The sequence below is a fragment of the Stegastes partitus genome, unplaced genomic scaffold (genome assembly GCF_000690725.1).
Source record: "Stegastes partitus isolate 25-593 unplaced genomic scaffold, Stegastes_partitus-1.0.2 Scaffold1325, whole genome shotgun sequence".
In the NCBI taxonomy this organism is placed as follows: domain Eukaryota; kingdom Metazoa; phylum Chordata; class Actinopteri; family Pomacentridae; genus Stegastes; species Stegastes partitus.
In genome coordinates, this window is record NW_007579056.1 from 106,652 (window position 1) to 121,156 (window position 14,505).

The window sequence follows — 14,505 nt, forward strand, 5'->3', positions numbered from 1 at the left end:
AAGACGTTCAAAACCATAGCAGGGAAGTCACATTTTGTGTAGATAAATTGTACGCAAGTACATTTCAACTAAAAAAAACAAACATTCATCTCTGTTGACACTCCACTCTGTAATTTCAAACAACACATAAATGTCTTTAATGGATTGTTAGGAAAGTCGGCATTACCAGCCACAGACTGGAGCCTTCATGAGCTCGGACACGCCGAAGGAGAGGGCTCCCATGAAGTCGTTCCTGGTGGTCCGATCCCAGTCCCACACTTCCACTGACAGCCTGCGGTCTTTATCTGTAGGCTTCAGCTTGCTGTACAGCACATTAATGTCATTATACAGAAAATAATAACAATCTATTTCATGACGGCATGTTAAAAGATGTCCAGTATTTGGGACAGAAACGACGTGACAGCAGATAATGTACTCACAAATTAAATGTCTCGTTCCATTTGGGGTTGAGGTTGGCGCGGATAGTTTTGGTCTTCTGCTTGGTCTCATTTTTGGGATCTGGTATGAGCTTGAGCTTGACGTACGGATCGGACGCACCGTTGGGGTCCATGGGTATGAGGTTTTTGCCTTCACCCACTAAGAAAGATGAAGAATTAGAAGAAAAGACGGAGCGTAAGAGAGCGGTTCTACGTAAACAATGATTTGCACAACAGTTTCTTTTTTTCGTCTTTCACATCCAGCTCGGATACAGCAGAGCAAATTGCTCCAGTAAGGGAAAAAACAAACGCTTTCTTTTAATCAGCAGGTGAACATCAACATCAATAAAGGCCAGGTGTTGTAGATCAGATGGCGGGACACAGCCTCTGTGGATTATTTATGGTTTTGGGCCATAAAGGGAGCAAATGCAGGAAGTGTTATGAGAACGGTGATTCAACATTGCAAGCTGTGTCATGCTTAAGTAGGCGAAGGCTCTCTTCTTGTCCTCCTGTATTTAGCTGTTCAGTAAACAAGGGCACACCAGGGACATTAGCACTCCATTAGCCCTGAGCATTGGAGCACTGCCAGACCTGAGCTACAGTACAACACACACACACACACACTCACGTACACATCCCTGCACACAGTCAGATGTATGCACAGATACACACACTATGTTTATCGACACACACAATGCGCCGTGTGCTCCCGCAGGGACGGGGTAAATGCTTCCCTGCTTGGTTAAACCTGGAACCCTGGAGACTGCGGGAGGCTCGCCATGTGGCCCCGTCAGTCACACTAACAATGGTGGCTTGAAGCAGCTATGATGCTAACTGACCCTCGACCCGCAGAGGAAGGCGCTAAGCCAGTATGCTAAAAATGCAGGCGTAAGTGCTAAACCCGCAGTCGTTACTCTGAACGAGATACAGGATTAAGAGGGATAAATGAACAAAATCAATGAGGGATTGTCACTGCTGGCTTCGTAACAGCGACTGGTGCAAAAGGGAACGTGGCACGTTCACAAGAGCAACAAATACTGTAGGATGTGAGTCGTATTATCACACATTATTTAATCATTGCTGGTAAAAAACTTCTGTGAGTCTATGCGGTTGCACCAACAGATTCCGATGGATCTTTGATAAGCCGAGAGTAAATAGCTTCTCATTATTTGCTTTTATTCTTAGCACCTGTGCCGGAGGATTTGGGTGCTGAGCAATGGTAGCGAGGTGTGAAGTCGGATGAGTGATGGGAGGGAGCTGCTGTACAGTGCACACATATATATACGAAGAGAGAGAAAGAAAGAAAGAAAGAAAGAAAGACGCATAGTCAGACAGTTACAGAAGCAACTTGAAGTGTGGGAAGATATTGAGCGATTCCTAAACTGGCAACTCTGTGATTTGTCAGAAATCCAGTGGAAAAGTGTTGAGCCAGTCTCTTCAAAAGGACGACCGTATACTGTATTTGCACTCGAGTCCATCCTAATCTGGATGCATTCTACTGTAGAAAAGCGAAGACTGAAACATAGGAAGGCTTCTTTTGCTGATTTCTTTGAAAAAAATCAACCTTGATGCCTCGCTGTCGTCTCTTTACGGTCGAAATGGAATAGAAATGTGGGTTAAATAAGAACTGTCTCCTCTTGATGAAATAGCCCGTGTGCTGTGCAGCTGGCTTTTCATATAGCGGGTTGTGTATCAGAAGAAGTATTTTTAGTGTCAGCTGTGAATACACTGAAGGGATGTACATGGGATGATCTAACAGTGGCGAGACAGAATGAACAGAAGAAAGTGGTGCAGACATCTAGATGGTGGATTTATGAGTGTTAATTAAATCCTCAAGTCTTGTAAGAATCCATAACTGCAGTCCAATTTAACTTCACCTTGACTGCTTTCTGCCTGCATGACATTTATAAATATATATATATATACAGACAATCTACACAATGTTTGATTAATATTTTATATTTGAGTAAGTTTCCAGGTAACATGTAGTGTGTGTGAACTGATGAGCTTCTGTAATAAATGCTCCTCTTTTTCAGACTTTAATTCTTGCACTGTAAAGGTCATTTTTTGAATATTTCATATGTTAGTGGTAAGAATGCAAAGTCCCAGCACCCAAATTAGACTGACAGACAGGATAAAAGGTACATTGTTCAGTGGCTTGTGCTTCTATATGAGACTTTGGAACGAAGTAAGTAGTCAAACTTAATGTGGACAATGTAATATTATATGTCAAAATAACAATTATTGTTTTGGTCGGTCCTCCTGAACAGAAATAGTGGATGCATGTGTCCTAGAGAAGTGATGCTAAACAATCAAAATAAAATTACACAGCATGGGAATAAATTGCAACAACGCAAAGAAGAAAAAAAAACTGAAACCGGTAATAAGATGATGATAGAGAATAAAAATGAAAAAATAAAAACCCGAAATCAAGCCCTCAGAATGTGTGCAGTATATGTGTGAGAGAGTGTGCCAATTTTATGTTTGCTCTGACAATAGAAGTTTACTGACCATAGACAAAAGACTAATAATTGAAGTAGTGACTGTAACCAGTACTTCCAGTCATGACCAACAGAGGGTTCTCTAGACTGTGAAATTCAGCACAGAGCTTTTCCTCCCATATAACTTTATGACTTCATCCAAACAAGGTGTGTGTGTGTGTGTGAGTGTGTGTGGTCTTGATTTCTTCCTGCTGTGCTGCAGACACTAAAGCAGACAGCTGAAATTATCTACGCTAGTTTAAATTCTTGGTTAGAAGTCTAAAAATTGTTTTTAAAGAAAACACTTGGATTTGTTTGTACACAGTTGTTGATGGGCACCAGTCTGTAAATGCACTGGGGAGAATGTTACCTCAGAGCTTTACTAAGCTTTTCGAACTTAGCTAATTATCGCGTAAGATTTTATTCTACTGACTGCATCTTGAAATTAAAACTGATATTAGTGAGATTTGTACCTCGTTTCCTCTTTTGTGACCACGTATGATGAGTGCGCCTACAGTCTTCTTTGCTACACATTTAGATTTCATTGTCGATTTTCAGCTGCACACCATTTGCATTTAGAAGCCTCATTATGTTGCAGACTGAACCTACTTGGGCCAAGTAGCTGTACTAGCCAAGTGTCGTCTCAAAAAGCCTCCCAGGGCTGTAAATCGAGTCTGTGTCTGCTGCTGGATTGTAGCAAAAAGTTTGCATGTTTTATTTTTGAAAAAACAAATATACAGCAGAAAATATGTAATAGAAATTCACTTGTGCAAAAAAAATGGAGGATGAAAACAGGGGAAAAGAAAGACCAAGCAAGAGGGTAAAACTGAGATCATGAAAAGCAAAGGCCCATGTTAAAACAGTGTGAAGGCAGCGTGCACATGCTGAGAGCAGGGAGCTGAGGCAGGACAGTGGCAACACACTGGGAATACCAATGACATGACTTCTGGGAGTCTGGCAGCAGAAATCCCACAGCAACAAAGTTCAGCTGTCCTCTGAGCTCCGTAGAGACACTGAAAGGAGGGCGTCTGCATGTGCATTTATGTGTTAATACGCCAGAAACGAGCTGCAAAAGGAGGTTAGTGGTGACACAGCTTTCTCTGAAATGCTCTTTGCAGAAGGCGCTGATATTTAATAGCTTTTCATATTGTGTCATTTTCCACAACTTCAATCAGATTTGTTCATTTCTATTTGCCAGACAGAAAAATAAATCTCTCATAGCAACTAGTTCAAATATGCAGTAGAAAGCAAACAGTGTTAACAGAATCAGGATTTATTTTTACTTATTTACTTTCACTTTAGGATTTGTGTTGTAAGACATTACAGGTGAGTCCGTGTGTGAGCACGCCTCAGTATTACGCAGCAGGGCGCTACATTCCTTTAAGACCTTATTTATTGTGTGGAAACATGTACACAGACACACTAGGCCCTGTCCTAAGCTGACACCACACAGCCCTTCTTCAAATGTGACGCCCGTCCTGTTTATTCTTCACCTCCCTGAGTAAACACGGCCCACAAACCTGAAACCGCAAGTTTCACTCCCCACCCCCCTCTGTATAACTCTGTGCTCCTTAGAAAGCCCAGTGTTTACAATGCGGCCGGAAAATATGTTGTATGTTGACTTGCCGCGCTGTTTCCTTTGTAATGTCATATTACATTGCATCAACAAAAAGGAGGTGGAGCGAGCAGCTTACGGTACCTTCAATATGACACAAGCAGGCCACACAAGTTTGGATATGTTACTCACAAGAAATAATAAAGATAATAAACTTGATCTCTATAGCAACTTCAAGATTGAAGTTACAAGACGCTGGACAAACAACGACTAAATATCCATGTGTCATCCATCCATCTATTAGCTATACCCATTCTATCCTGCAGAGGGTCTCGGGAGGCTGAAGCTAACCCCAGCTGGGTGAGAGGCAGGATACACCCTGGTCAGGTCACCAGTTCATCGCAGGGCCAATACGAAGAGATAAACAACCAAGCTCGCTTACATCTACAGCCAGTTTAAAACGACTAGTTGACATGCATATCTTTAGACTGTAGGAGGAGGCACCCGGAGATAAACCCACGCATTGAGAACATGCAAATTCCACACAGAAACGCCTACCAGCAATGTGAAACTAGAAATTTCTTGCTGTGAGGCGACGTTGCAAACCGCTGCCCCACCGTGACGCATCAAGGGTGTAATTTCAGCAAACTGGATGCACTTTCTTAAACACTTGAATCACGTAGAGCTCTGGCAGACCTCTGAAGTGGTAAATGTCAAATGGATTCTATACGTTTACATCCTAATATATTTAGCGTGCTGTTAAAATGGTGCACATCTTTATTCGAGGAACACTTCCACAGCCAAAGAGCTCACTGCAGGGCCTTCAGACAGGAGACACCGCTGTCCCAGTAGCCAACTCCCTGCAGTGGAAAAAAACGCTGGCAGCAGCATCACCACAAGTGCTGTCAGCTGCTCCAACTTAACTCTGATTCATCAGGAAAATGTAATAGCAGGATTTTTAAGTAAATTTTCTCTTGGCAAGAACCTGTTGGCTTTGCTGCAAAATGACTCAGGCACTACAAAGGAATGGAAATTACTGTAAGAAAAGACTGCAGAGTGGATGCAGCGGCTCAGATCACTGGGCTGTGATTATCATTTGGCAACCCGAAGTGCTGCATCCAAACCTCAGACGGAGATTTCATCCAACCCCATCTCTTTCCTTCCAACTCGTCTTCCATGGATTCAGAGAGTAACAGTGAAAGGCTGGATAGAATTTTTTGCTCAATCATTTCAAACGACTGGCTGAGTCAATACCAAACTTACTGCTAACATGGAAGCGACGACGTGGGGACAAATTGGTCCAGGAGAGACGCATGTAACCCAGAAAACAGTACTCGTCAACATGTAAAAAACACTAAATAAATAAGGTGTATGGGACTCATACATTTAATGAGTCTGATGGACAAAAGTAGCTCAATAGAAATAATGAGGAAAAAAGAAAAGGGGGAGAGAAGAATAGAAAATGAAAAAATACCAATATTTTGAAAAAAAATCTATTCCAAATGAACTGAGACAATCTAGTGGTTCTGCACACTCGAGCAATCTGTGTGCATGCAACTGTAAAATGACAACAACACAACTATTATACATAAAACACACTGGTAAACATGTTGAATGGCCACTTCACTTATAGAGTAACTTCATGCTTGGTTAGCTATAATGCTATGTGTTTATTTATATGTTTATTGCCAAGCAATGACATTTCGTCGCCAGATTCACAGTTGTGTTTTTGTGCAATGACAATAAAGAAAGTCTCTATTTATGGCTGAAATGATAAACAGGCAACACACATATATGGATATATTGGAAAAATTCAAGAAATTTGAATCAAATGTTTTTGTGTAGTCAGTTTTAAGAGTCAAAACCTGATATCTGACAATGTCCCTGCATCCTGTGTGTGCCCAAAATAACCTGAAAAGCAATGAGGGGATAAAGACGGATTAAGACAAAGGATAAGAAGAAATTACAACTACATTATTGCTGCACAGAATTATATACACAGGACTTGTTGAAGCATCCTGTTAAACTTGACTACACTGCAAGTGAATAATAGAACTTATTATGGATTTAATCAATTCAGTGATTTCTAACATTTCCTAGAATTCTAAAGAACGGTTTTTGTCTGTATTCAGGCATAAAGCAGCAAGTCTATCCAGATATGAACAGTGAGTTTGCACAAAGTAAAGTGCTACCATGTACCACTGAAGATATTTTTTGCATGCAACCTACGACCTGCTCACAAAGATGAAAGACGCGGTAGCAGCACATTCTGATATCCTCTCTTTGGCGGGCACAAAGAATTTAGCGTTAATGTTTCAGTTTTCTTCCCAGCGTAGCGGCGCTGCGAATGTCTCTTCCTGACCTCACACTGTCTACATTTGGCCGGCATCCGCGCTAACAGGAAAACCACAAAAGCAGCAGCAGCAACAAAGAAGAAACAGAATTCGAGGTAGATCGTTGCTTCTGCGGCTCCATCGGCGAGAAGATGTTAACAGAGCGAATTTTTGTCTTTAGCTGGAAAGTGTCACTAACTCCTCCATAAGGTTCAACAGTAAAAAATCTGGCTTCCCTGATCCACCCACATCTATATCCACTCTGAGCACCGATCTGACCTACACACACCTACATCGCACCTACATACAACACGCACCGACTCCTACAGCAGCATTAGTATAACAACTAGCAGAGGCACAATTGAGCACTGAGGCAAAAGGAAAAATCTAATGAAAAGGTTAACGCAGGGATAGAAAGGGAAGTGAGACGGCTTGGACTGTAAATGACGCTTTTCTGCAGAACGGGGAGATTCGACAAGGGAACAAAATGCAATTATTGCCACCGTCTCTCACTCACTCGCTCCCAAAGGAACCGGTTCATGCAAGCGTCCTCATGCATTATCAAGTAGAAATAAGAAACTACAGGAAAATGCAGTCTCACTTATTCCTACTCTGGACATTTGCACAGAATCAATGAACAACAGTGTGGCTGAAACAAACAGGAGGGTGGCTTCCTCAGCACCAGCACACAGAGGAGAGTTCTGTGTTCAGGAATAAGAGGCAGAAAACAAGGTTAGTGGGCTATGCCTGTCCTTTACCAGGAAAACAGAACTTGTTTTGTCTTCCTCCGCACCTCCCTATCTCCATTGCACTCCGACTGGCAACACTCTCACAACTCGTGTTTCTGGAAACCTCACAAATATCTGTCACTGTTTCTACGTGACTCATTATTACATTTCAGAGCCTGTTGCCAAAGAGTCTGAGGTTCACGTACGGGTTGAAGGCACGGTTGCTTCATCTGGCATCCGTGTCACATCCAGTTGAACGTTTTGCTTCTGCCCTGTCGGTGAATTGCAACAGAAATTGGAGTCACTCTTCACTCAAAGCGGAGTGTGTGAGCACCGGGGGCTCGGCTGAGTGATTCTCGCACTCGTCATTTTGCACTCACTTAGGAAATCAAGCTTCCCCTCTCCGCTCAAAGGCACCGTGTAACACTGCTTATTCCACACATTCAAAGTCTACTGACATGTGACACGTGTGACCGTATTTTCAAGTGAGCGACTGATTCGGAGGGAAAATGTTTCTGAAAATGTGTGTTCGTAATGAAGATAATGTAAATTTGGTTGTCAAGATAGGAGGCAGGGTTGTTTTCTGGGATTAGATTCCAAATGTGCTTCAGTAAGAGTAATTTAAATTTGAGGAGAGACGGTGCGAACATAAAGCCAATAACCAAGAACCCTTTTTCCAGGAAACCAAACCATCCTTTTCCATTTATTAAACTTCATTTGAACCTACTTCATCGGGACGGGATAGAAAATCTCAAGTAAAAGCCAAATAAAACAGGCATCGGTAATTCAAGCAGCTGTTACCTCAGATGGCTTTAATAAATCTGAATACATTTTCTGGCAGGGGCCGGTGGGAACTCGGGATTTTGTGCATAGTAGCCAATTCCTGATGTGGACTTAACACGGGTGTTATCATTTGCATGTGTTCTCTGGCTTGTGTCTGTGTGTAGGTGTATGTGTGTCGAACTGCTGTACCAGCCTGCAGCCCACTCGAGCCAGATTGCATGGCAGATTACATTAGCTGCTGTAGATGCCTTGAAGACAGCCTGCCAAACAGAATTGTGTTGCACGGAGAAGGAAAGAGTTTATCGAGAAGGTGCAGAGGATGGCTGGGAGAAGTAAACTTGACATAATTTTCAGAACTTTTGGTGGAAAATAAGTAGCCGCAAACTGTCGGCTGGATAATGTCTTGTTTCTTTTGTTAAATACAGAAGAAGCTTTGGATTAGTTCGAAGGCACCTTTAACAAACATGACCTGAGTGAGTTATACCCCACTGGACACGATCAGTGATTATATTGAGCTATAATACCAGTTGATCCTCTGAAGGGAAAGTTGACACATTTTTTCACACATACACAAACACACATTGGCATGCAAGCATGAAATATGCATGCATTTTCACACAGTCTACATGCACTATGTGTGGAAATGTGTGTAACAGCAAACCTTTGATTATCGCGAGCTGACAGGGGTGTTAATATTTTTCTCTGGCAGTGCATGCTTCAGCAAAAATGACAGAAATACTGGACGGTTTCTGAGGGAGATTCAGCCAAAAAAAAAAACCCCAGCAGGATATTATTTGTTGTCGAGCGACCAGATGAGACTGAATGTTGAAAGAGAGAAGGAGAGGAAGAGGCACAAAAATCATTTTCACAGGAGTCCAATCTTCTTTAGTAAGTATGCACTTGAATTAACAATATAAACCTCGTCTAAAATAAAGCTCCACGAGGATTTAGGTCTATAGCTACAAGCTTTAAATTGCTTCTGAATGAAAAATGTTTCTCCTGCAACTGCAGCTTTTTAACCCCAAAGGGAGGATGTCTTAACAGTTTAAACAGCATTAATTACACTAATAGGACGTGTTCAGGCAGATGACTCTCCCACATGAGATGAATACATAAACAAAACCAACACCAGGAGAGTTCATTCTGCTGTGACTGTTATGGTATTTCAACAGCTGACCAAAAAGTAATATTTAATTTTAATTGTATGACTTGCTTTTTATGATTTTTAAGAACCAGCTCAGTGTTCACAACAACTACAAGCATTCACTGCAAAGTAAAACCAGCTTCTGTGAGCACAATGCAGGCAGCTAATGAGCCAGCTAAGAAAAGCAAACTTTCAAGAGGTGAGAGTCAGACATTTGCATTTTCTTCCCTTATATTAGTCATCATCAGTCATAATTGGTGGTTTATGTGCGATCATCTTCTCCTTTTTTTTTTTATATATATATTTTTAGCTCAGGCAGTTGACAGGTGTGATAACAATGAATACAATATTAGAATGACTCAACAGTGTGCCGCAAAAAGCCAATCCACAAGTTTGGAGAGCAAACTTCATGCCGTGAATAAAACAACCGTGCGAGTTGCTCATCAGCCCAATGAATGTTGTTGTGCTGTGTCAGCCATGATGCTGCACCGCTCCCCTGCCCACACGCACCCTGTTCCTTGTAGTAATAATTCGATAAGTGAATAAGTCAGGGAAGTTCGGTGCCAGGGTCTCTTGACCCCTGTTAGTCTGTTAATTGAATGATAATGCGAGCCTGCTGTCAGCTCGCTGCCATCACTATTGTTCTAGCAGATGTGTTAATGCACTGTCATTACAGGCGGGGGATTTACAGCATGCCTCGAAACACAAAGCAAAATGGGCTCCTACACAAAAATACACTGCTGGAGTGCTTTTTTTTTTCCATAATGAACAAAACAAACACAGAGAGTTTGGCCAATGCAGCGAGAAGATTCAACTATTTTGAAGTCCTTTTCACATAAAGATTCCCAAATCCGTATTAATCATCAGGTTCAATCAGTTTCAATCCATGTATTCTGCAGTTTTTTAATCTATATTTGTCCGCTAGTGTGTTATCATTGCTTCTCTGCAGTTGAAGCTGGTTAAACCTGTCAGTTTTTGTAGCAGAGTTTTGTCCAGTGATGCAGGACCCGCCCTAATGGAGGGTCTCAGAACCCCACACAACAAACACAAGCCTGACGAATCTGCACTCATATCAAACAGTGTTAGTTTTTTCACCACTTTTAGCCGCGAACCCAGAACGTCACAACAAATACATTTGACAGATTACGCATGAAATTATCTCGGCTTAACCGCAGCAGCTGGTCAGCCATTATTTGCCCTGAAAGGATTACTCAACGCTGTCTGCGCAGTCGACAATTACGAACTGAAATCATTTGTGATTTACAAACTAAAACACTTAAAGCCTTCGCCCTACAGCGTTTGGAAATCAGCCAAGGCATGCAAAAGATTGAATAAACAGAGGAGAGAAATAAATAAATACAAAACATTAATGGACAGCAAAGGGTGGGAGGGCTCAGGAAATAATCTAATGCTTGTCTCATTAGGCTAAAAACAGCAATCTCTGTTATCAGTCTGTATAGTGTGTGTGTGTGCATGTGTGTCATCATAGCAAAAAGCTGTGCTGGAGACACCTACTGCAGGCGTTTGTGCTGTCTGTCTGTCTGTACTGTGCTGTGCTGTGCTGTCTGGATGTCTGTAGACAGATATTGTCAACACAACAGTGTGAGCTGCACCTAAAGTTTCACAGGCGAAGCTGAAATTAAAGTAAAGGCCAAGTTGGACGCTGACTACTGAGTGCTCATGGGTCGACACATCAGCATGTTGACAAGCACCGTGGCTGGTGTAATCCAATTAAAAGATGGCCTCTAATTGTGTGTAGCAATAATTAATCAAGATTTAATGATATGACATGCACTTTTTTTTTTTTTTTTAGAGAACCTTACTTGTTTTTTGCTGTTCCCATGAAATCAACGAATGGCTGCGATGGTATTTCAACATTATTACAACACCAGTCACTACATTACAATAAAGTGGGAACAGGCAACTTTTTAATTCCCACTCTCCCACCCCCAGCGTTCCCAAAGGTTGGCGCCGCTGTCACAAAGACTTTCTGTTTTCCTCAGAGCCTCGCAAATACCAGCAACAAGAGAGAGGACAGAAGCCTGTTTACTGAAGAGGTCGAGTCAAACAGTGCTAATTTTTTTTGGAGCAATAACATAGTTTGAGCTTTGTTACAAGTAAACTTATAATAAATAATGACAACAGGGGCTGGCTTCATGAAGGGAGGAGCTTAAGTATATTATTTAACTGTAGCAAAACTAATGTGAAATGTCAGTGTTATAATAAAGGCAGAGTAAAACGTGTTAATAAGTAGGCTGGATGTTGCTTTTAAACCCTCTCATATCCATCACCTGAACAGTTTGCTCATGTTTTATCTGTTTCTATCACTCTTCACCTTTTTTGGCTACACTGACAACAACAACAACAACAACAACAACAAGTTTCCACACTGACTCCATTTGTCCCTCAATTTCAGCTACTAGGGAAAAGCTCTCGATGGTTACGGAGGAAAAAAACAAAAGCACAATCTCTTTTGGTGGCACAACTACAGGTGCACTTCCTTTGTGCCATAAACAAAGCTTTAATTTTCCTGGGATATTCCGTACTCTGGCAGACGGAGCTGCATAGCGAAAGTGAGGCTCATAAGGGACCAATCTAAATGTCATTATTCAATAGCCATTATATTGTGCAATCAGAATTTACATCATAATGATAATGTTGAAGCAGAGAACTTTATTCTCTCTATTGCTGCTTTAAAAAAAAAAAAATTGTAAAAAAAAAAAACTCATTACATCCTTGTATTATAATAGCCAGTGATATGATCATGCAGAATAGCCCTCTAATGAAAAACAGTGAGAACGATGATTGTAAAGCCTTGACCCTGCTCTCGAGCAGAGTGCTGAAATCCCGTCTTTGTGTAATTGCGAGGAGACATAAATTAATAAATCAAGCCTTCAATTTGCTTGGCGGAGACGATTCCGTTACATCAGAAGCTCCAGCCAACACCGAGCAAGTCGTGACTGTTTAAAAAGAGTAACAACACGGGGCCCACGCAGCAGACCACACACCACTGCAGGACTACATATTTGGTTTCGGGATTGCCTTCCAATTGTGTCTTAACTGTGAATTGTTTCTTAGAGCGGAACGTTTAACAGGAGAAGCTCTATCGATCCGTGCAGCGAAAAGGGAACAGCCTTTGCAGTTCGAACTTGGACTCGCTGCTTCACAAGCAAGACGAGGCGATGACGAGGAGGGCTCAGCGCAGGTTGACAGCAGCAGGGGATGGACGGTGAACGCCTGAGCGAAATTAGACAATAAGGGAATATCGACAACATGGTTGAAGTGTTGAAACACAAGACAATCGTGTCTGCAATCTTCAGTCCCCTCATTCCAGTCTACGTGGAGTAAACACGAGGGAAGCATCTGGCTCATTCAGTTCAGATACATCACTTTGACATTTTATGTGCAGTTCTGTACTAAAAGAGGAAAAAAGGCCCGTGAGACGTACCTGTGACCTGCAGCTTCTCGCCGGTGACCTCACACTTCAGGTAGAGACGCCCCCTCCGCTCAGTGTGATCAGTTCCACACAGGCTGGGAACGTTCATGACACACTGCTTATGAACGTTCATATCGCAGGCTGGTGGGACGGAGAGAGGAGACGAAGGAAGTCAGGGAAGAAGACACTATACAGTCAAATGTATTCATACCCTCCCATTAAAGAAGGAAAAAAAACAGCTGTCACTGAAATACGCTGAAATTGACACAAGTAATAATAAATAAAAATGTAATGCACATCATGACATTACTTTTGAATTGTGCTTAAACAGAAATATATTTAAAAAAAAAGAAGGGACAAAAAAGCATGATGGGACCCATAAAATAATATTTTGTTGAACAACCCTTTGAGCCAATCACTGCAATCTGGTGTTTTCTGTAACTCTCTATTTAGATTTTGGTCCACTGCTCATCAGCAAAGTGTTGTCGTTTGACAGTTTTGTTAGTTTTTTTAAAATTATTCTTTTCAACCACAATTCAGAAGCAATGTCTTATTTCACTAAATTATAATTTAGCAAATTTTTATTTATTATTACTTTTTTCAGTTTCTAGTTATTTGAGTGACGAATTTTGCCTTTTCTTTAATGGAAGGTTATTAATATATTTGAGGATGACTGTGTGTTATGCATTTTATTCAAATCAAATAAAACTGAGCTAGGGTTTTGACATTGTTGTAATTTTCTTGATAAAGATGCTGCATTTATTTATTTGCTGATTAAATAAAAGGTTTGTGAATACATGTTTTTTTTTTTGAAAGCAATACAACACCATCTTTTAAAAGCAATGCAATGCGTGCGTGTAACCTCTACTGGCTTAATTCCCGCCTACAATAAGCTGCTTTAAAATGCCTTCTGGATTCACCATACCTATTACTGCACCTATCTCCACTGACACATTTCAATCTTATTTCATGTATCATACACGTTTGGCATAACATTAAAGGATTGTTTTTTACTCTAAGAGCTGTGCAAGATAACAAGGTTACGACCCAGATTCATCTCAATGATGTCATGCATACATGGCATGTGTGTCAGCCGCCCCGTCATGGATTGGGAACAGTTACATCATCGTGTCATCCGGTCAGTAGGTGAAAAACAATGAAAAAACGGCGACGCTGCCGGCGCGCTGTCCACGAGAACGATTTATGGGGTGTTTTTTTTTTTTTTTTGTGCCTCCCTGGAACGGTCCTGTGGCTCGCCAGTGCTTAAAAATACTACAGTGCAATCTCATTATGGCGTGATTAGAGGTGCAATTGATCTGCCAAAATAATTTGCCGCTCCACATCTCTATTTATGCACACCCCGGAGCAAATCATTAGGGATAACTGGTGGTCTGTAGTAGGTAGCAGATAATGTATTTAGGAGCTCATTAAGGCATTCAGACTTTAATCCACTACGATTAACGGGGAGAGGAGTGAGGGAGGGATATTAATGAAAATAAAGTTTTAAGCCTGTTACATGTCCATGGTGTTTCTTTTTTACGCTGTAAGACGTATCATGAGTGAAATAAGCAGGTAGCAACATGTGGCTGAGCGTTTTTAGATTAAACCTGCAGCCTATTGATGACGGTTT

The 14,505-nt window shown here is 41.4% G+C and overlaps 1 protein-coding gene across 1 annotated transcript in view; it reads right to left on the bottom strand.

Moving 5' to 3' along the window:
* The window catches only part of LOC103369747 (protein kinase C alpha type-like), a gene marked incomplete at its 5' end in the record, with an annotated part of 117,393 nt that overhangs the window by 72,101 nt on the left and 30,787 nt on the right, over window positions 1-14,505 (bottom strand). The window contains 3 exons of the mRNA XM_008298541.1: window positions 167-301; window positions 420-576; window positions 12,888-13,016. Of these exons, the coding sequence (XP_008296763.1) occupies window positions 167-301; window positions 420-576; window positions 12,888-13,016 (421 nt within the window). The remainder of the gene's footprint in view (window positions 1-166; window positions 302-419; window positions 577-12,887; window positions 13,017-14,505) is intronic.